This window comes from Loxodonta africana, chromosome 5, assembly GCF_030014295.1.
Source record: "Loxodonta africana isolate mLoxAfr1 chromosome 5, mLoxAfr1.hap2, whole genome shotgun sequence".
NCBI classification, from domain to species: domain Eukaryota; kingdom Metazoa; phylum Chordata; class Mammalia; order Proboscidea; family Elephantidae; genus Loxodonta; species Loxodonta africana.
The window spans coordinates 134,221,400-134,244,062 of NC_087346.1; the positions used below are offsets into that span (position 1 = coordinate 134,221,400).

At 42.9% G+C, this 22,663-nt stretch overlaps 1 protein-coding gene and 1 long non-coding RNA gene across 14 annotated transcripts in view; one reads left to right on the top strand and one right to left on the bottom strand.

Annotated features, from left to right (window-relative positions):
• LOC111751047 (uncharacterized) overlaps positions 1-22,663 on the top strand; it is a 70,807-nt gene that overhangs the window by 46,162 nt on the left and 1,982 nt on the right. For all 13 annotated transcript variants that reach the window (XR_010322149.1, XR_010322159.1, XR_010322147.1 and 10 more), the window contains one exon: positions 5,706-5,808. This is a non-coding gene — a long non-coding RNA (uncharacterized LOC111751047). The remainder of the gene's footprint in view (positions 1-5,705; positions 5,809-22,663) is intronic.
• On the bottom strand, positions 790-21,938 carry SMIM20 (small integral membrane protein 20). Its single transcript, XM_010591487.3, has 3 exons — positions 21,698-21,938; positions 2,285-2,341; positions 790-1,496 (listed from the first exon to the last, which is right to left on the bottom strand). The coding sequence occupies exons 1-3, from the start codon at positions 21,804-21,806 to the stop codon at positions 1,459-1,461; spliced, it is 204 nt and encodes a 67-aa protein (XP_010589789.3). The 5' UTR covers positions 21,807-21,938; the 3' UTR covers positions 790-1,458.

Below are 22,663 nucleotides of genomic sequence, written 5' to 3' on the forward strand. Positions count from 1 at the left end.
CACGGGCAGGGCCAGGACAAAGATTCTACTCAGGAGACAAATCTGGCTCTGCTCCAACCAAGACAAACAGGCAATTGCAGCCCCAAAGTTCTCCTCCACGGAACTTAGACACAGTCGTTTTAGTCTGGACATCTTCCAAAGCAGATGGCCTTATGCACTTGCCTCAGTCACAAAGAAATCTCAATTAAGCACCATTAGGATGCTGGGCTTTATGTTATGGAACTTCCTGGAACCCCCTCTGAGGAACATAGTGGTCAAATGTACCCCTCCTGAGCCCACTTCCTTTATGGGGTGGTTAGCTACAAGCCAATTCAATGTTAGGGAATGCCTACCAAAAATGATGACTCTGGTTTTGGAACTATCAATCTTCCTTTTTGACAGTAATTACATAATTGGGCCAGTTATCTGTTAAGAAAACTCCCATTTCACAATGATAAAATTATGTTATCTGGCAGCTCATCCAAAGATATCCTTCAGTAATGAGAAGGCACGCTGGCAGACATAAAAATGAAAAAGATGTGTCTCTTCAAAAGCGTATAATCTAGTAAGGGGCTGGCCAGAGCACCAGAGAGAATGAAAGAGAGCAGGCTTTTCAGATGCATCTTTGCAGCACCTGGTATGGTACCCGGTAGAGAACTGACATTCAATAAATGTTTGTCTAAACAAATTTGCTATTTACCTTTAAATTATTTTATTTGTATACTAACAGATGAACGTCACCCAGTCAAATATTACTTCTTGGTATAATTTAGTTTATGAAAGATTTACCCAAAAAAACTGGCCAGACCATTTTGAAATAAATCATTTTAATACACACACTTTCACTTCTATTAATCCAACACTGATTTCTTCTATGCATGCATACCAATTTAGTTTGAGTTGCCTCATATTTAATTATTTCCCAACATGGCACAATCTTCGACAAGAGATGGTGAAGCTGAACTGATGATTCTTAAAGAACACAAAGTACCTTCTAGTCCTCAAAGAGTTTTACCAACTTTAACATTTTGAAAGAGCCCTATGAGGCAGCTCAGCATGGTGGTTTTCACAGAAATCTCTTATTTGAAAGACGGCAAAACAGACCTGGATTTTCCGAAGTCCACTGGTTGCCTGTATTCATATCATAGCTCAGTTGGGTAAGTGGTAAAGACTGAATACTAAGCAGATCTACTCCAAACACAGCTGGGTGAGACAGCTTCATTTTTAAAAAGTCAACTGAATCATGAAAACCTTCCTAACGGTGAGATTTGTTTCAGCGTTTTTTTTTTGATTCTTAAGAAGGGGAATAAGGGGATATGAATCCTGGTGTACAGTCTTGTATCACAAGTACTCGCATTTACGGCATTACAGTTTGCTTCTCCAGCCATCGTCCCACAGGGAGGTAGGTGATTTATACTTGCTCCAGAATCAAAAGCATGAAGATGTCTACTTTCACAATTAGAGTTGGTGATGGCCTTCTCATTTCCTGCCAAACGGATCAGACCACACTTTTAACCCTATGGAAAGAGACATGAATAAAAACAGGATTCATTTGTAAACTCCCTACCACTTCCCCTAACCTCAAACAAACAAAACGCCATGAGAATTGAGTTGTGCAATTTGCATGTCATTTGAGAGAATACAGGCAGGCAGGCGGAAACCTGGACTAAAATGGCTGGGAAGGCAGGGCAGCCACAGGGGACTTTAAATGGTTCAGAAATTACCCCACAACCGGAAGATATGTATCTGGCCTAGTTAAGAAAATAGAAGAAGAATGTTGCCACAGATTACAAGAGTTTTGGTTAATAAGCTGGCAATCTCGCATTCTCAGCCAACTTGGATCATCTTGAGGTAACTAACCATTCAGCCATAAAGGGAACATCTGAGCTTTTGTATAAAGCAGAGCTTCCATCAATTAAAACAGCTCACAAGTAAACAGTATTTTCCCAGGAGGGTAGCATTTAAATAGGTGCTCTGTAAGTAAGTCTGCTAAACAGCTATTCACACTTCATATTTAATTGCCCACTTGTTATATTTTATGCCCACTTATCAAATGCAAAAGAGGAATGTGGCAAACTTGCCAACGCTATTCTGGAGTGAAATACTGAAATGAAGTCTTGGGGTGGCACCTGTAAAGTGGTAACTGCTGTGAAATAAACAGTAAAATCAGAATTGATCCCATAGGCTAAAAAACGTCCTCTCATTCACCACAGCAAAGCAAATACTCAAACACAGCCTCCCCTGAACACACCCACCCACATAATAGTACAGATGAGACCGTGTTTTGATTTTTTTTTAAGTTTACCTGGTGGCTGCACCTCCTCCTGGATGATATCAGCCCGATTTATGGCTTGCTCCTTCTCTGAGAAACACAACAGAAAAATCACTCTTTAGAAAGGAAGCGGGGGAATTTGTGGATTTATATGGGACAGTGACATGTGACAATTAGAAAACAACTGTTACAAGTGCTATTACATTCAGAGATGCAAGAATTTTAAAGTTTCTAGGTTGTGGAAGCTAGATCCTCCAAGGCAAGATTAGGTATTTTCAATAAAATAAAGAAAGCCATACTTCAAAAGAAAAGCTTCCCAACTAACATCTTTTCTCTGTGATCTCAGCGTTTTGGAAGGGCAACAAAACAACAAAAAAAGAACAATTGTGAAAGAAATGGTGGGCGTGACAGTGAGAGGGGAAAGCTGCCGAACTGAAAGAACAAGTACAATTAACAAGAAAACGATGTCGTTTATACGTCTAAAATGCACTCCACAGAAGAACTAGACCCAGAGCTAAATACGCTATGTTTTTGATAGGAAATAGAGCAGAAAATTAATCTTTGGGTGGGCGGCTTCGGTTTGGATAATTGAAGCTTCCCTAATTGACTGCAGGTGCTGTGCCAATTAGTAAGCGAGTTTTAGCTACAGTGGCTAAGCCTGTCTCTTTGGAGATGCCCAACATGCAAGGGCCAAGAGAAATTGGGCATTTTATGTCTGTGGGCTTCAAGCACTCTGACACATCCTTCTAAGTGGTTTAGAATAAGCTCAAGGTCTGAAAAAAACAAGGACTTACTATTTTAAGTATCTTGACAACAAATGGCAGCTTTTCAGGAGAAAGACATGTTTACTACTAAATTATAGTAAATAAATGTTATAATCAGGCCTTTGTTTTAATCCGGCTGACAGTGTTTCTTTAAAGCCACATTTAACTCTTACTTAACGTTAGGCCATTTTCTTTATTCTGGCCTCTGCATTCTTAAAAAGTTGCACAAGCATGAAGGTACAAGAGACAGGGTTTTGCTAAATCAAATAGGCAATGCACTTCCTTCCCCTGCGATGTGACAGAAAGTCAATCCTAAGTGACCTACCTGATAGATTTATCAGTGGTAAGTTTTGCCTTGGCAAATAAAACACTGGGCAATGCAGATTTTGGGTTTAATGCAGACTATGTGTATCTTGACAGCCACTTCTAGGAGGGAGAGAGAGAGGCATCGCATAATGAGGCCCATTACAGACCATAGCCTGATGGCTTCATTGGGCCTCTCTGAAAAAAAGCAGATGAAAGGCAGCCAAGACCCTCTGGACCAACATATGCCAAGAGCTCTGCCATCTAGAATGGATAACGGGGAGACTCAAAGGTGCCAGACTTTCTGAAATAATGCAACACAAAAGTATTTTCGTTTCCTAAGGTGATAAATTCCTATAGGATGGAGCCCTATACTCTGTGGATGGCAGTCTCAAAGTATGGATGTGTCTCCAACATGCTTAGAAAATGCCAGCTATTAAAGGACAACGCTGTCATCGATCTTGCCAGCAACAGAAATGGATCGGATTTTCCAAACCTAAAAGGCCAAAGGACCATTACTGATAATATGGAAGAGGGAAGAGATGACAGTTTTAAAGTAATTGTCAGAAAGCATTCTAGAGCTATAGAAAATCAGACATCCTGGTGTACCAAACAAATTCTAAGAGGCAGATACTGCAAACCAAAGAAGCGGGCCAACTGCCAAGCATTAATGAAGGTTGACTTTTGATGGCAAGGACAGAATGCCTAATTGTGTCCCAACCTCTTACAATGCAATGGAGAACCAAGTGAAGAGAAAGAAATCCCTGTCTTCACACTTCCTTGTTAATTGCTAACGAGTCTGGAGACAGATTGAGGATTTATTTTAAATAGGCCATAATCTCTTTGTAATCCTTGTCCTAATGCAACCACCTCCGCAGTTGGCTTGGTCAGGCAATTTAAACCGCTTTGCTAAACCAGTTCCTACCAAATGATAACTGGGTATTAGCATTCTATCTACACCCCTGGTTCTTTAATCCATTAATGTTATAGAAATACTCTAAGGCTGGCGCAGTCTTATATAAATTCATGATGTGACACAAAGGCGTTTTATTTGTAATGTGGAATATGCTAAGTGGATAACAGACACCCATCCCTCGGGCTTTGCAAGCACATCCTGATGAGGCTGACAGACAGTGGTTTTCTCTTTCACTCTCACTGGAGAAAGAGCAAATGCACACAAAGCTCACACAAAGCTCAGGGAAAGGGCACCAGCAGAAGCCAGGGACTTCACTGGTGAACAAATCAGGACGAGCTAATTACTGACTTTAGTAGTGAGCATGTTTCTATCAGGAACACAACGATGAAAATGCAAATATGGAACACTGGGCTTGGAGCTTTGCAATGCTGGTTAGAAAAGTCCCTGCTCTCCTGTCTCAGCAAGCCCCACTCTGCCCCCTGGTGCTAAGGCAGTGGTTTGATTTGTAGTTTTAATTGAGGATCTTTATTTTATCTCTAGTCAAAGGGCCAAGGTATATTATTAAAACTGGTAATGCATGCAGGCAGGCTGGTTTCTGTATGGTAGTAAAGGATTCCACCTAATAACTTCTAAGTCCTTGAAAATGAAAACATATCTTTATTTCCAATATCCATTTTGTGAGATACATCAATTTTTATTTTATTTTGCCATTTACAACTCAAACGAACACAGTACACCTAAGCTCCCAAAGCAGTCTTATGACTGCCTAGTGGAGGGTACCCCAGTGGAGGACCGGCAGATAAAAACCTAAAAAATGGTGCAGAATATGACATCAAGAGCCCTACCCAATGAGGAGACAATGGCCTCCATCTCCTCCTGCCAACGCAATTAAAAGCAACTCACAACTTGACGTAATAGGGACAAATGGCAAAAGTTGAAAGTAGACTGTATATTACATGATAGTAAAAAAAAAAAAGATAGTATTGTATCAATATTAAATTTCCTGGATTGGATAATTGCATTGTGATTATATAACAGCATGTCCTTGTTCTTAGGAAATACATGCTGAAGTGTTTAGGAACAAACGCTCAGTGTCTTCAACTTACTCTCAATTGGTTCAGCAGAATAACCGTCCTAATTATATGTGTATATAATTACCCATATATGTGTATATTACAGACATAAATACATACGTGTGTGGGGGAGAGAGACAGAGAAGTGAGGGGGAGAAAGCCAATGTGGTCAAATGTTACCAACTGGGAAATCTAGGTGAGGGGTAACAGGGATTTATTGTACTTTTTTTTAATTAAAAAAATATACAATTGAAAAATAAGCATTAAAAAGTCCAACAACTATGTGATTGTTCCGTGATGACTGCTTTGGAGCACATTTTTAATTTTTTTAATAGCAAATTATCAAAATTTAAAAACACCTTCTCAGTGTTTCTGCTTTGCCGCTGCTGCCTAAACAGATACCCAGCACTGACGGGTATGAACCAGCTGGCGGAGGGGAGTCAAACAATCACGGTGCCAAGTGTGAACCAGCTGACTGAGGGGAACCAAATGACCACAGAGGTAAGTGTGAACCAGCTGGTGGAGGGGAACTATACAAAAGTGGTGGCAAGGGTGAGCCAGCTAACTGGCAGAAACCAAATGACCGTGGTGGCAAGTGTGAACCAGCTGGCTGAGGGGAAGCCAGTCACCTGAAGCACCGGCTGCTCCAAACACTAAACACTTTTGTTTTCATACTAGACGGTCCAGGTGAATCCAGGAAGCTAAATTTCATAAAGCTTTAGTCTGTCCATGCATTTCATTTGGTTTTACAACGAAAGGAATGAAAAACATATTCTAAGCACCTGGCGTGTAACAGGGAAAATGTCTTTACAAGGTAAGAATGATTTCCACATAAGGTGATTTCCTGAAACCCTGTTCCGAGAATGTAAAACATACACTCAGTTGGGGGCCGCAAGGTGCAGCAGCAGCAGAATTGTGACTCATGGACAACACCTGCCCAAAAGCAAAGATGAGAAGGCAGGAAGGGACAGGAAAACTGGACGAACAGACACGGGGAACCTGAGGTGGAAAGGGAAAGGGGGAGAGTGTTGACACATCATGGGGATTGAGACCAATGTCACAAAACAATCTGTGTATAAATTTTTTAATGAGAAACTAATTTGTCCCGTAAACTTTCACCTAAAGCACAATTAAAAAAAAAAAGAATGTGACTGAGAGAGAGGAAAACTAAGGTCTCCTCACAGCTTTCATTAAAACCTTTCGCTCTGCTGACTGTTAAAATTCCTCCGCTGTCTTAAAGGCAATGCGACACACAGCACCAAGCACTAGACCAGGTCAGGGAAGCTGGAGTCTAGTGTCTACCCAGCAATTAATGTGCTGGGTGACCTTGGACGAATAACCTCAGTGAGGGGACTGAATGAGCTTAAGTCCCTTCTGGAAAAAACCCTATGATTTTATGCTTTTGCTCATCTAATTACAATTAAAAAAGAACAGAATCACAGAAATGATCTTATTCTGCCTCATCTTACAACTTGGCCTCCAGTGCCTAATATGCATGCTATTTTTTAAAGGCCATGTTCAAGACAACTGTCTAGTTCTGGGCTACAAAGACAGCTTAGCATTCTAGTTACAGCATCTGTACTGTTCTCTAAATGTGGACTCTTCAGATAAATCACACTGTGCCAACAGAATTAAAGATAAAAAAAGCAACGTCTGGGAGTCCCTCCAGAAGCACAGCAGAACTGTACGCATACTTTGGGTTTTGGATCACTGACTCCCAATTCCAGCTGTCATCTCCCCAGTGTGCACTTCAGTACTGAGGTATTCTGTAGAGAATGGATCTTGTACTCCACGTAACACTTAGTCAAGTCTTGCTGAGTTAATGAAGGAGCTGAGGATCACGCTGAATGTCAAAATGAAATCCGATAAGGCTGTCTTGTGATAGTGGCTTGCCTGCTTTTCAATTGTGGAAGATCTGCTTGGCTTTGTTTTACCTAAGCAGACTTAAGCTTCTTTTCTGAGGCCTTAACTTTTTTTTTTTTAACTGCTGCCTATAGGCTTGTTCTGGCAGGGACCCTGCAGCCTACCTGTCCCCACTGCCCATATACCCAGGCAGCCCAGCATCAACGAGGCTAGCCTAGCTGGTGGGCCGGTACTGACCCAACACTCAGACTCTACATGGCCTGGGCTCCTCCCTTACCAGCGACTGGCTGCAAATCTTGTTTTCACTGGCAACTCAGTTCTCAAGGGCTGGACTTCTACTCTACCTTTCTAAGAACTGTGGGCCTCTCCCTGGTATGCCCAGGATCCTGAGGAAAACAAATGTACAAAGGACGGTCTGAAGGGGAAGACTCAACAAGAGAGGCTAAGAAGGAATGGCTGAAAAGGCAGGAGCTAAAGGGCAAACCCAGGAGCACTGGCAGTGGGGGCTGGTCACAGAAGCCAAGGAAAGAGAATGTTTCAAGGAGGGAGAATCTTGCACGGAGGTTGTGCCTCTCACTCATAGACCTGGCTCCTGCGTCACCAACTGCATAGCAGCATTACCTGGAAGTGCCCACAGCTTCCCAACATCAAGCTACATGTAGCCACATCCACACCTGCCCTTCCTCCTGAGCTAACAGAAGAAGCATCTTGCCTTTAGTCCAAGGCTCTCTCTTGAGCTCAAGATCCCATGCTACCTCCCACTCTGTGGGTTATTCTCTCTCTTCAGTGACTTTCTTTGTCGAGAGACTCTCCTAAGTCTCCCAGCCAAAACTAAAAGTAGAACCAAACTCTCCCTAGATTGATCCCTTGACCTACTACAAATATTACTTTGTCATTCTCCTCTCTATGCAGCCAAGCATCTTTACATAGTCAATTTAATGTACTATTAACTCATCTTCCTATCCCCAAAACCGCTTCCTTCTTGTGTTTCCTACTTAATGACCAGCACTTTAGCCCCTTGAGCCAGAAAGTTGGCTGTCATTCTCCTTTCTCTTCCTCCCTCACTCTTGCAGCTAATCAATCACCAGTTCCTGCAGATCACTTCTTAAATACGGCTTCCGTATTCACTCACTTCTCTCCAGCCCCACAAGCACCACTCTGGTTCAGGTTACAGTCCCCTCTCCCTGAGATCACAGGAAATACGGCCTTCCTGTATCGGCCTTCTTGCCTCTATCCTTGACACTTCCAACCTCTCCCTCACGTACAGCCAGATGATCCCATTAAAGAGTGAATCTGATCACCTCGCTTTGCTGATTTAAATACTTCAGTGATCCTCCACCGGGTGGACCTTATTTTAAGTATAGTGGTGGGTGATTCAAGTGTTTTAATCAAGCAAGTGAGGTGATCAGACAGTGACAGGAGAACTGATGGCGCAACAACAGGCTTTTCAAGAGCAACATCTGAAGACCTGGTTGGTGTTCTATACATTCTCTGACAAACAAAAACAGAACTTCCCAATTACAAATTTTCACCAAGGAAATATTAACAGATGTATTTCACAAGAAAGAAAATTGAAACTACAAAGAAACAAGATGCAAGGATTGGTTACGTGAAGAATATTGGTAAAGATAAACAACCAGTGACTGCTTAAAACACTGATTATATCGACTGATTTGGGGGGTCTAAGTGGTGAGGACTATACAAGGCAGGACTAAAATTATACACAAAACGTGTGGCAGAGGGGTTAAGGCACTCGAACGCCCCTGTATTGTTCATAGCAGACTAAGACCCTGGTTAATTGTAAACCTTAAATGGTAATTATTGTAACAATAAAAACAACGTAAGTCTTTCAAATGGGGGGGAGGGGATAAAAAAACCTTTAAGACAGAAAAGGAGAAAAAGCATAGAAATAATAGAAAACACAACGTAAGACACAAAAAATAAATACAAACATAACAGTAAACATAATAAGATAAACTACACTCAACGGTTAAGAGATTGTCAGATTGATTTTTACGCTACTTACCAGACTGTCACATACAGTCAAATAAAGGCTGAATATAAGAAGGCGAAAAGGTACACCAGGAAAATACGAACCAAAGGGGAAAAAAAAAAAAAACAGCTGGCAACTATAATATCAGATAAAATAGATGTGGGGAGAAATACAGTATTAGGGATAAAGGGGATCCCTGTGTCCCCTGGTGGTGCTGTGGTTAAGAACTCGGCTGCTGGAGGCGGAGCCAAGATGGCAGAATAGACGGACACTTCCGTCAAGCCCTCTTTACAACAAAGACCTGAAAAAACAAGTGAAACGAGTATATTTGTGACAAGCTGGGAGCCCTGAGCATCAAAGGCAAGCTTAGACAATGAACTGAGGGGCAGGGGGAAGAAGAGGACGTTCGGAAGTGGAGAGGAGTTACCGGACCTGAACCACGGGGAGCCTTCGGGCACCATTCTTAGAGCGGTGGCGGCAGCAGCCTAATACTAGCGTTCAGCCGCAGGTTCCTCAGGGAGAAGCAGCCAGCCACACAGTCCACTCACACCTCCAGAACCTGAGCAGAAGGGCGCTCTCGGCAAAAGCTAAGTACTTGCGTATATTTTAGCGCATCCCCCACAACCCCAAGCCAGCCTCAGCAGCTGAATCCCTGGGCCTGAGATAGACCCTGGTGAGCACCCACAGCCATCCTCCCAGCATTGGGGAAGGAAAAAATTTGCAACTGGGGGGAAAAGATAATTTGCTAGCTCCATTAACTGGGGGAGCTGAGGACAGAAGCGGCTCCTGTTCAGGCATAAACCATCCATGGACCTTGAGCACCTTTCCCTTCTGCATGGACCTGTGTGGGCCCTTTTCGGGAGAATAGGCCCTTGTTGGCAAACTCCAACCATTTCAGCTGTGCGGTAGAGAGGTGGCTGTTTGATGTTTGACATTGCTTTGCCTGTTAAACAAGGTCCTCACCTACCCACAACAGGGACCTAAGGACTGGTGGCTCCACTTGGGTTGCCTAACCACCCGCGACAGGGGTCCAGGGATATCTGGTACCTCCCAGTCCTTACAACAAAAGCTTTGGGTGCCCATGGTCCCTCTGCAGAACCCACCCACCAGCACACTCTAGGAAAAAGAGACCCGTTTTCCTCAGAGACACTTGGGGGTCGGTTCTCAGCCCCCTGCCTTGTTCAGAGCATGACCCCCTGCTGCAATCAGATACGGGTATATATGCCAATCACCCCTGCCCCTCTAAGACTGTAGGACAGAGCCTGCACCACACACTTGATATCAGCTACCTGGAAACCCGAGCTGAATTCATACAAGAAAACTGAATGGACTCCTAGACTGATGTACCTGATAACAGCTCTAGCCAGCTGGAGACAAGACACCAGAGCTCCAAAGGCGAAAATAATCAAGCTAGCTCACTCAAGCAACCCATAGGGGTATGCCAAAGCAAAACAAAGCAAGCAGCTACGACACAGTAAGCAAGCATAAACTAATACAATAACTTATAGATGGCTCGTAGACAATAGTCAATATCAAGTCACATAAAGAAACGGGCCACGATCACCTCAACAGGCTCTCAAAACAGAGAATCCAGGGATCTTTTAGATGAAAGTGCATTCCTGGAATTACCAGATGCAGAATACAAAAGTTTAACATACAGAACCCGTCAAGACATCAGGAAGGAAATGAGACAATACGCAGAAAAAGCCAAGGAACACACAGATAAAGCAACTGAAGAAATCAGAAAGATTATTCAGGAACATAATGAAAAATTTAATAAGCTGGAAAAATCCATAGACAGACAGCAATCAGAAATTCAGAAGATTAACAATAAAATTACAGAATTAGGTAACTCAATAGAAAGTCAGAGGAGCAGAATTGAGCAAGTAGAAGCTAGAATTTCTGAACTCTAAGATAAATCAGTTGGCACTAATATATTTGAAGAAAAATCTGATAAGAGAATTAAAAAAAATGAAGAAACCTTAAGAGTCATGTGGGACTCTATCAAGAGAAATAACCTACAAGTGATTGGAGTACCAGAACAGGGAGGGATAACAGAAAATACAGAGAAAATTGTTGAGGATTTGTTGGCAGAAAACTTCCCTGATATTGTGAAAGATGAGAAGGTATCTATTCAAGACGCTCATCGAACTCCACTTAAGGTAGATCTTAAAAGAAAGTCACCAAGACATATTATAATCAAGCTTGCCAAAACCAAAGATAAGTAGACAATTATAAGAGCAGCAAGGGATAAAAGCAAAGTCACCTACAAGGGAGAGCCAATAAGAATAAGCTCGGACTACTCGGCAGAAACAATGCAGGCAAGAAGGCAATGGGATGACATATTTAAAAAACTGAAGGAAAAAAATTGCCTGCCAAGAAGCATATGTCCATCAAAACTGTCTCTTAAATATAAAGGTGAAATTAAGACATTTCCAGATAAACACAAGTTGAGGGAACTCGTAAAAACCAAACCAAAACTACAAGAAATACTAAAGGGAGTTCTGTGGTTAGAAAATCAATAATATCAGGTATCAACCCAAGACTAGGACACTGGGCAGAGCAACCAGAAGTCAACCCAGACAGGGCAATCCAAAAAAAAAAAAACAAGATTTAAAAAAAAAAAAAGCCCAACACAGGGTAACAGCGACGTTATTATATAAAAGAAGACCACATTAAAATAATAAAGAGGGACTAAGAAATATAATCGTACGCCTTCCATATGGTGAGGAAGATACCGCGATACAAAGAAATAAAAGTTAGTTTTAAATTTAGAAAAATACGGGTAACTAATAAGGTAACCACAAAGGAGATAAACTATCCTACTCATCAAAATAAAACACAAGGGAAAAATACAGACTCAGCAGAAACAAAATCAACAACAAATATGAGGAAAGGACAATATACAATGAAAATCTACTCAGCACATAAAATCAAGTGGGAAAAAGAAGCTGTCAACACACAAAAAAACACATCAAAATGATAGCACTAAATTCATACCTATCCATAATTACCCTGAATGTAAATGGACTAAATGCACCAATAAAGAGACAGAGAGTGGCAGAATGGATTAAAAAACAAGATCCATCTATATGCTGCCTACAAGAGACACACCTTAGACTTAGAGACACAAACTAAAAATCAAAGGATGGAAAAAAATATATCAAGCAAACAACAATGAAAAAAGAGCAGGAGTGGCAATATTAATTTCTGACAAAATAGACTTTAAAGTTAAATCCATCAGAAAGGATAAGGAATGACACTATATAATGATTAAAGAGACAATACACCAGGAAGATATAACCATATTAAATATTTATGCACCCAATGACAGGGCTGCAAGATACATAAAATAAACTATCAGCATTGAAAAGTGAGATAGACAGCTCCAGAATAATAGTAGGAGACTTCAACACACCACTTTCGGTGAAGGACAGGACATCCAGAAAGAAGCTCAATAAAGACACGGAAGATCTAAATGCCACAATCAACCAGCTTGACCTTGTAGACATATACAGAACATTGCACCCAATAACAACCAACTATACTTTCTTTTCTAGTGCACATGGAACATTCTCTAGAATAGACCACATAAGAGGTCATAAAGCAAGCCTTAGCAGAATCCAAAACATTGAAATATTACAAAGCATCTTCTCTGACCATAAGGCCATAAAAGTGGAAATCAATAACAGGAAAAGCAGGGAAAAGAAATCAAACACTTGGAAAGTGAACAATACCCTGCTCAAAAAAGACTGGATTATAGAAGACATTAAGGATGGAATAAAGAAATTCAGAGAATCCAATGAGAATGAAAACACTTCCTATCAGAACCTTTGGGACACAGCAAAAGCGGTGCTCAGAGGCCAATTTATATAAATAAATGCACACATCCAAAAAGAAGAAAGGGCCAAAATGAAAGAACTATCCCTACAACTTGAACAAATAGAAACAGAACAACAAAAGAAACCCACAGGCACCGGAAGAAAACAAATAATAAACATTAGAGCAGAACTAAATGAAATAGAAAACAGAAAAACAACTGAAAGAATTAAGACCAAAAGCTGTTTTTTTGAAAAACTCAACAAAATTGATAAACCATTGGCCAAATTGACAAAAGGAAAACAGGAGAGGAAGCAAATAACCCAAATAAGAAATCAGATGGGCGATATTACAACAGACCCAACTGAAATTAAAAGAATCATATCAGACTACTATGAAAAACTATACTCAAACAAATTTGAAAACCTAGAAGAAATGAATTTTTAGAAACACACTACCTACCTAAACTAACACAGAGGTAGTACAACTAAAAAGACCCATAACAAAAGAAGAGATTGAAAAGGTAATCAAAAAACTCCCAACAAAAAAACGCCCTGGTCTGAACAGCTTCACTGCAGAGTTCTACCAAACTTTCAGAGAAGAGTTAACACCACTGCTACTAAAGGTATTTCAGAGCATAGAAAAGGATGGAATACTACCAAATTCATTCTATGAAGCCACCATATCCTTGATACCAAAACCAGGAAAAGACACCACAAGAAAATTATAGACCTATGTACCTCATGGATGTAGATGCAAAAATCCTCAACAAAATTCTAGCCAATAGAATTCAACAACATATCAAAAAAATAATTCACCGTGTCAAGTGGGATTCATACCAGGTACGCAGGGATGGTTCAACATTAGAAAAACAATTAATGTAAACCACCACATAAATAAAACAAAAGACAAGAATCACATGATTTTATCAATTGATGCAGAAAAGGGATTTGACAAAGTTCAACACTCATTCATGATAAAAACTCTCAGCAAAATAGGAACAGAAGGAAAATTTCTCAACATGATAAAGGGCATTTATACAAAGCCAACAGCCAACATCACCCTAAACGGAGGGAGCCTGAAAACATTCCCATTGAGATAGCGAACCAGACAAGGATGCCCTTTATCACCACTCTTATTCAACATTGTGCTGGAGGTCATAGCCCGAGCAATTAGGCTAAAGAAATAAAGGGCATCCAGATTGGCAAGGAAGAAGTCAAAGTATCTCTATTTGCAGATGACATGATTTTATACACAGAAAACCCTAAGGAATCCTCCAGAAAACTACTGAAACTAATAGAAGAGTTCAGCAGAGTATTGGGATACAAGATAAACATACAAAAATCAGTTGGATTCCTCTATACCAACAAAAAGAACATTGAGGAGGAAATCACCAATCAATCCCATTTACAGTAGTCCCCAAGAAGATAAAATACTTAAGAATAAATCTTACCAGAGATGTAAAAGACTTATACAAAGAAAACTAAAGTACACTTCTGCAAGAAACCAAAACAGACTTACATAAGTGGAAGAACATACCTTGCTCATGGACAGGAAGGCTTAACCTTATAAAAATGTCTATTCTACCAAAAGTGATCTATACATTTAATGCAATTCTGATCCAGATCCCAAGGAGATTCTTTAATGAGATGGAGAAACAAATCACCAATTTCATATGGAAGGGAAAGAGGCCCCGGATAAAAAAAGGCATTACTGAAAAAGAAGAACAAAGTGGGAGGCCTTACTTTACCTGATTTTAGAACCTATTATACTACCACAGTAGTCAAAACAGTCTGGTGCTGGTTCAACAACAGATACATGGACCAATGGAACAGAATTGAGAATCCAGACATAAATCTATCCACGTATGAGCAGTTGATATTTGACAAAGGCCCCAAAACAGTTAAATGGGGAAAAGACAGTCTTTTTAACAAACGGTGCTGGCATAACTAGATATCCATCTGCAAAAAAATGAAACAAGACCCATATCTCACTCCATGCACAAAAACTAACTCAAAATGGATCAAAGATCTAAATATAAAATCTAAAACGATAAAGATCATGGAAGAAAAAATAGGGACAACGTTAGGAGCCCTAATACATGGCATAAACAGTATAGAAAACATTATAAAGAACATAGGAGATAAACTAGATAACCGGGAGCTCCTAAAAATCAAACTCTTGTGCACATCCAAAGACTTCACCAAAAGAGTAAAAAGACTACCTACAGACTGGGAAAAAGTTTTTAGCTATGACATTTCCAATCAGCGCCTGATCTCTAAAATCTACATGGTACTGCAAAAAGACAAATAACCCAATTAAAAAATGGGCAAAAGATATGAATAGACAATTCACTAAAGAAGACATTCAGGTAGCTAACAGATATATGAGGAAATGTTCATGATCATTAGCCATTAGAGAAATGCAGATCAAAACTACAATGAGATTTCATCTCATTCCAAAAAGGCTGGCATTAATCCAAAAAATACAAAATAATAAATGTTGGAGAGGCTGTGGAGAGATTGGAACACTGCTACACTGCTGGTAGAAATGTCAAATGGTACAACCACTTTGGAAAATGGATTTGGCGCTTCCTTAAAACGTTAGAAATAGAACTACCATACGATCCAGCAATCCCACTCCTTGGAATATATCCTAGAGAAATAAGAGGCTTTACACAAACATATATGCACACCCACGTTTATTGCAGCTCTGTTTACAAAAGCAAAAACATGGAAGCAACCAAAGTGCCCATCAGTGGACTAATGGATAAGTAAATTATGGTATATTCACACAATGGAATACTATGCATCGATAAAGAACAGTGATAAATCTGTGAAACATTTCATAACATGGAGAAACCTGGAAGGCATTATGCTGAGTGAAATTAGTCAGTTGCAAAAGGACAAATATTGTATAAGACCACTATTATAAGAACTATTATAAGACCACTATTATAAGAATAGTTTAAACTGAGAAGAAAACATTCTTTTGTGGTTACGAGATGGGGGAGGGAGGGAGGGTGGGAGAGGGGTATTCACTAATTAGATAGTAGATAAGAACTACTTTAGGTGAAGGGGAAGACAGTACACAATACAGGGGAGGTCAGCACAATTGGACTAAACCAAAAGCAAAGAAGTTTCCTGAATAAACTGAATGCTCTGAAGGCCAATGTAGCAGGGGCAGGGGTCCGGGGACCATGGTTTCAGGGGACATCTAAGTCAACAGGCATAATAAAATCTATTAAGAAAACATTCTGCATCCCACTTTGAAGAATGGTGTCTAGGGTCTTAAACGTTAGCAAGCAGCCATCTAAGATGCATCAATTGGTCTTAACCCACCTGGATCAAAGGAGAATGAACACCAAGGACACAAGGTGATTACAAGCCCAAGAGACAGAAATGGCCACATGAACCAGCGACTACATCATCCTGAGACCAGAAGAACTAGATGGTGCCCAGCTACAACTGATGACTGCCCTGACAGGGAATACAACAGAGAACCCCTGAAGGAGCAGGAGAGCAGTGGGATGCAGACTCCGATTTCTTGTAAGATCAGACTTAACGGTCTGACTGAGACTGAAAGAACCCAGTGGTCATGGCCCCCAGACCTTCTGTTGGTCCAGAACAGGCACCATTCCCGCAGCCAACTCTTCAGACATGGGTTGGACTGGACAATGGGTTGGAGAGGGACGCTGGTGAGGAGTGAGCTTCTTGGATCAGGTGGACACTTGAAACTATGTTAGCATCTCCTGCCTGGAGGGGAGATGAGAGGGTGGAGGGGGTTAGAAGCTGGTGAAGAGGACACGAAAAGAGAGAGTAGAGGGAGAGAGCAGGCTGTTTCATCAGTGGGAGAGTAACTGGAGTGTGTAGCAAGGTGTATATATATGGGCTTTTGTGTGAGAGACTGACTTGATTTGTAAACTTTCACTTAAAGCACAATAAAAATTATTAAAAAAAAAACTCGGCTGCTAACCAAAAGGTCGGCAGTTCGAATCCACCAGCCACTCCTTGGAAACCCTGTGGAGCACTTCTACTCTGTCCTATAGAGTTGCTCTGAGTTGGAATCAACTCAATAGCAACAGGTTATATAACGATAAATCAGTATCAGTGGCCTGAGAGTTGATTGAGTCAGGGCGACCCCATGTTATTCAGAGTAGAACTCTGGATAGATTTTCAATGGCTGTGACCTTTCAGAAGTAGATCACCACGCTTTTCTTTAGAGGTATCTCTGGGTGAATTCGAACTGCCAACTTTTTGGTTGGTTAGTAGCTGAGTGTTCAACTGTTTGTGCCACCCAGGGATCCCTAATTCAATGATAATTAGAAAGAATTACTCAAGAATATTCTAGATTACATGCACCTAATAACATTGCCTCAAGATACCTGAGTAACAGAATTTACAAGCTTGATCTGCAGTTGACATACATGGAAATCTATCCAACAACAGGACAATATACATTCTAAGCACACAGAGAATATTTTTGAAAATAGACCTGTACTAGGCCACAAAGCAAATTTTGACCAATATCTAAGAATCCAAATCATACAGTCCATTCTCTGACCACACATGTAACGAAGTTAGAAATCTGCAACAAAAAGGTAACAAAAAAAAGACCACCGTGGCTGCTGGGTAGAGAATGGGTAGTATGCTGGACAGGGTGGGAGCAGGGAGACAACCTCAGGGTCCAAGGAGTGGGTGGGGAGGTGATTTGGTTGGGGGTGGGAACCGTGAGAAGGAAGTGCTCTGTCTTGTTCAGCCATGTACACCCAGCATACAGCACAGTGCCAGGTAGACAGTGATTGCTGAAAGCCAGGTGTTAAAAAATGAGAGGCTAAATAAATGCTAGTTGAACGTGCTGAAATGAACTGAAGCACCATCCTCACATAGGTTACCCTAATCTGGTCATGAGTGCCCCAACTGCCTGGGCCCAGTCTACTGCGGGTTAGCCGGCCCTCGGTTCTGCCCAGCTGCTTAATCTTCCTTACAGCTCTCATGAGTCTCAGATCTCTGTCCCTGTGGTTCTTTATTTTTTTCAAGTTTTTATGGACTGCTTTACACAAGCACTATGCTAGGTATTTTCACATCCACTGCCCTTACTTAATTCGCCCAACAACCTGTAAATTCAGTTCTAGAAACTCCACTGGCACAGATGAAGAAACAGGTGGGGCTCAGAGAGGCTAAGTAACTTTCCATTTAGTAAGGGGTTTAGACCCTCATCTGTCTCACTCCCTTCTCTTAGCCTCTTGTTGTACGCTGTTAAGCCAATTCTGACTCATAGAGGCCCCATAAGACAGAGTCATAAAAGGCTTTCTTGGCTGTAATCTTTCCAGAAGCAGAATGCCAGGTCCTTCTCCTTGGAGCTGCTGGGTGAGTTCGAACTACCAATCCTTCCATTAGGAACCAAGCCGAGCACTTAACCATTGCGCCACCAGGACTCCTTATTCACCAGTGTACCCGTTGCCATCAAGTCAATTCTGACTAACAGCGACCCTATAGAACACAGTAGAACTGCCTCAGTTTCCAAGGCTGAGATCTTTACAGAGGCGCCCTGGTGTCATAATGGTTAAGAGCTCAGCTGCTAACCAGGAAGTTGGCAGTTCAAATCCACCAGCCCGTCCTTGGATGCCCTATGGAGCAGTTCTACTCCATCCTATAGGGTTGCTATGAGTTAGAATCGACTCGATGGCAACGGGTTTTTAATGGGTTAATCTTTAGATGGAGCCACTGGATAGGTTCAAACCACCAACCTTTCAGTTGGCACTTAACCACTGTGCCACCAGGGCTTCTCTTACCCTCTCAGAGAGCCAGTCTGGTGCCATGGTGCAGCCATTAAGAGCACTGGTTCAAATTCCACATCTGTGACTCTTCAGCTGTGGGCTCTCGTGCAGGCGACCTAACGGTCCCACACCTCAGTTTGCCCACATATAAAATGGGGATGATGATCACATGGCAGCCACCTCAGAGGGTTTTTAGGAGAATTAAATGGGTTAACATACACGTGGAAACCCTGGTGGCACAGTGGTTAAGTGCTAAGGCTGCTAACCAAAAGGTCGGCAGTTCTAACCCACCAGGTGCTCCTTGGAAACTCAATTGGGCAGTTCTACTCTGTCCTATAGGGTTGCTATGAGTCAGAATCGACTCGACAGCAACAGGTTTTTTTTTTTTTTAAACATAAATGAGCCGTCCCTGGGTACTGCAAATGGTTAACGTGCTTGCTGCTGACCAAAAGGTTGGTGGTTCAGGTCCACCCAGAGGCACCTCAGAACAAAGTCCTGGTGATCTGCTTCCCCGAAACCAGCCACTGAAAGCCCTGTGGAGCACGTCCTGGCACCCATGGGGTTGCCACGATTCAAAGCCGACCTGATGGCAGCTGGTTTGGTGCTTAGAAGAGGACCAGATGTGCAGTAAACTTCCAGTAAACAAAAAAAACTTCCAGTAGGTCAGTATTATCCACACGTTGGAAGATGCAGTTAGTTCCAAGGTTTGGCCAAAGTAATTAAAACTGAACCAGAAAAGTGGGCCAGTGTAGGCTCCTGTCCAGTTCAAAATGCAGGTATTCTGGCCACGCTCACTAAATGTTTCCCTAAAGGACCTGATTTGTCTCTCTCAACTGACCAAGTCTGACAACCAGAGATTCTGGAGTAGCCCTGTTAGACTGCTGCTGGGATTCACAGCTCAAACCCACGCCTTGGTCATCAGATCTGGGCAGGATTTCTCAGTCTCAGCACCACTGACATTTTGCACCCAGTAACTCTTTGTTTTCAGTGGCTGTGCACTATAGAAAGTTTAGCCGCATCCCTGGCGTCCACCCCATAGATGCAGCCGTCATTCACAACCTTCCCCTAGTCGTGACAACCAGAAGTGTATCCAGATAGACCCAGATGTCCCAAGGGGCAAAATCACCCCCAGTTGAGAACCTCTGACTTAGTCTTCATAACTGAAACTTTCCTAAGGGGATCCACAGCAGGTCCCCGTGGTCCCAAATTCAACTCTAAAGATCATAATAAAACAGCCTGGGGCAGAGACCAAGTGAGGAAGGGCGATAGAAATAGCTTACTCAAGGCTTCAGACAGTCCCTTCCTGACCAGCACCCCCCCACCAGCCCCCCGCCCCATGCAAGAAGCACGCTGATAGGCTGGAAGACAGAATGCACGGGTGTCAGTTCAGTCTCGGCTGATGAAAAAGCTGCAAGAAAATCTGAGGTGTACTTAAAACGCTATGTCTCCAGAAACCAAATGTAGCATTTGTAATGGGCAGAACATTTACACGGGGCTTTAGCCTTCAAATCGCCCAGCTTTCAGCCTCTGCTAAGATTCTCAAGGGGCATGGCTGGCACTCTTCCATCTTCAAGATGATTCAGGTTTCCTGAAGAACAAAATGAGCCTCTAATGCCTAATATTTTCTCTCTGACAGATGGTTTCAGATGTATCAAAGCGCTAATCCTTGCTGAGGTGTAAGTCTCCGGGAAGGAGAGTTTGGCTTTTCGAATGATAGGACTTGAATGATTAAGGAGGAAAATTACTCCCAGGATATTCACCATTGTCATGTGAGCAATCAGCTTAAAACTAAGGAAGCCTGCAGAATTTGAAAAAAAGATCTGAAACAAAAGGAGAGGAAAAACTCAAAACCCTGGTTAACAGTTTAGGTTTGAACATTTCCACTCAAAGACATCTGCAGGAATGTAAATGAAGTGTAATAAAAACACCTTTAGGTACAGAATATATGGGGTTCTATCTGCCCCCCCAATCATCGTTCCCAGCTTCAGGATGTGGAAGATCGGGGACTCTGGAGACAAAGGCCTGGGTTGTGGCCTTGCCACTTACTAGCTGTTACCTTGGGCACGTCATACAACCTCTCTGAGCCTCAATACTCCATCTGTAAAACGGAGTAGTACCTATCTCCTATTAATGTTGTGGAAATTAAACAATCAAATGTATGCCTAACCTGACACATGACAGGCTGCCAGTGAATGCTAATTAAAACACAGTCCCTGGTGGTGCAGTGGTTAAGTGTGCGGCTGCTAAGAGAAAGGTCAGTGATTGGAACCCATCGGCCGCTCTCTAGGGCCAAGGATGTGGCAGTCCACTTCCGTAAAAATTTACAGCCTTGGAAACCCTGTGGGGCCCTTCTATTCTGTCCTATAGGGTCGCTATGAGTCGGAAATGATTTGAGGGCATCGGGTTTGCTCCTTTGGTTTTTGAATGCTGAATGGTGTTGCCATTGAGTAAATTAGGAGTCATGGCGACCTCCTGAGTAAAAAGTAGAAGGGCTCCATGGGGTTTTCAAGGTCGTAACCTTCAGAAGTAGATCGCCAGCCTGTATCCCAGAAGTTGTTGCGTGGGTATGAACCGCCAACCCACCAGTTAGTAGCCAAGCACTTAACTGTTCGCACCACTCAGGAAACCTTAAATGAGTATTAAGCAGCATTTGCTGTAGACCTACTATGTGCAGGCTGCCTTCACATACATTAACCACCTTGGAGCTCCCTAAAGCCTCCAGAGGCAGTTATTTATACTATCATCCCTGTTTTATAAATGAGAACGTTGAGAGTCCAAGAGATTAAGCACTTGTCCACGGTCACAAAGCTGCACAGCGCTCGAACCCGGGTCCGCCCGACTCCCGAGCCGAGTTCTTTCCACCGCACCACGTGGAGCTGAGAAAGGTGGGGGTGTTACTGGGGCCAGGCCACCGCGCGGGGTCAGAGGTCACTCACGGTACTCCTCCAGCCGCATTAGGGGCCGGAAGTAGATGGGGTAGAAGGCAGCGCCGATCAGGGAAACGAAACCGCCGAAAATGAGCACAGTGCGCAGAATCCGGGACATGGTGCCGGGTTGGGGGCTGCCCTGACCCGCTGAGCAACCGGCACTCGCGGAATCCCCGCTTTAGCGCCCGGGTCGTGACCCCGCTCGGAAGCGGAGAACTGGCTTTCGTTTCCGGGCCTTGGGGGCGGGGCTAGAAAGCGGGGCGGGTGCCGGCAGGGTCTAGGAGGAGGGGAGGCAGGGGCGGGACCTGGGGCAAGGGTGGGGCTAGAGGCGGGGCATGGGCCGGGCCTTGGACCTACGCCCCGCCTCCCCCTCTCTCGGTCTGTGCGCTGCGCAGGCGAGCGCAGGTGACGGGTTAGGAGTGGAGGTGCTGCTGTGCTGGGTTCCCGCGGGCCCTGTTCTGCTGTCTTCCTTGCCCTGGTCCTGGCTCCCCTCTCAGCCGCGCCACCCACTATCCTCCGGACCTCCATTACCCACCACGCTTCCTGGTTCTTCACCCCACTGATTAGTTTTTAGTGGCTTTGCACCAGGAGCAGCATGCTCTTTATGGGTGACTTGTTCAATCCTCCTATCTGTAGTCCCATTTTACGGTGAGGAAACCACGGCTCGGCTGCGCTGTTTCTGCAGAGTCACGTAGCCTCCTTAAAGGCTTGTGGGGACTACGGCGTCCCAGTGGTTAAGAGCTTGGCTGCTAACCAAAAGGCTGGCAGTTCGAATCCACCAGCGAGTCCTCGGACACTCTATAGGGCAGTTCTGCTCTGTCCTATAGGGTCGCTATATGTCGGAATCAACTGCACGGCCACGCTTTTTTTTTGGGGGGGGGGTGCTGCAAAGGGTTAACGGCTGGGTTGCTAATGGAAAGGTTGCAAGTTCCAGTCCACCCAGAGGCACCTGGGAAGAAGGCCTGGCAATCTACT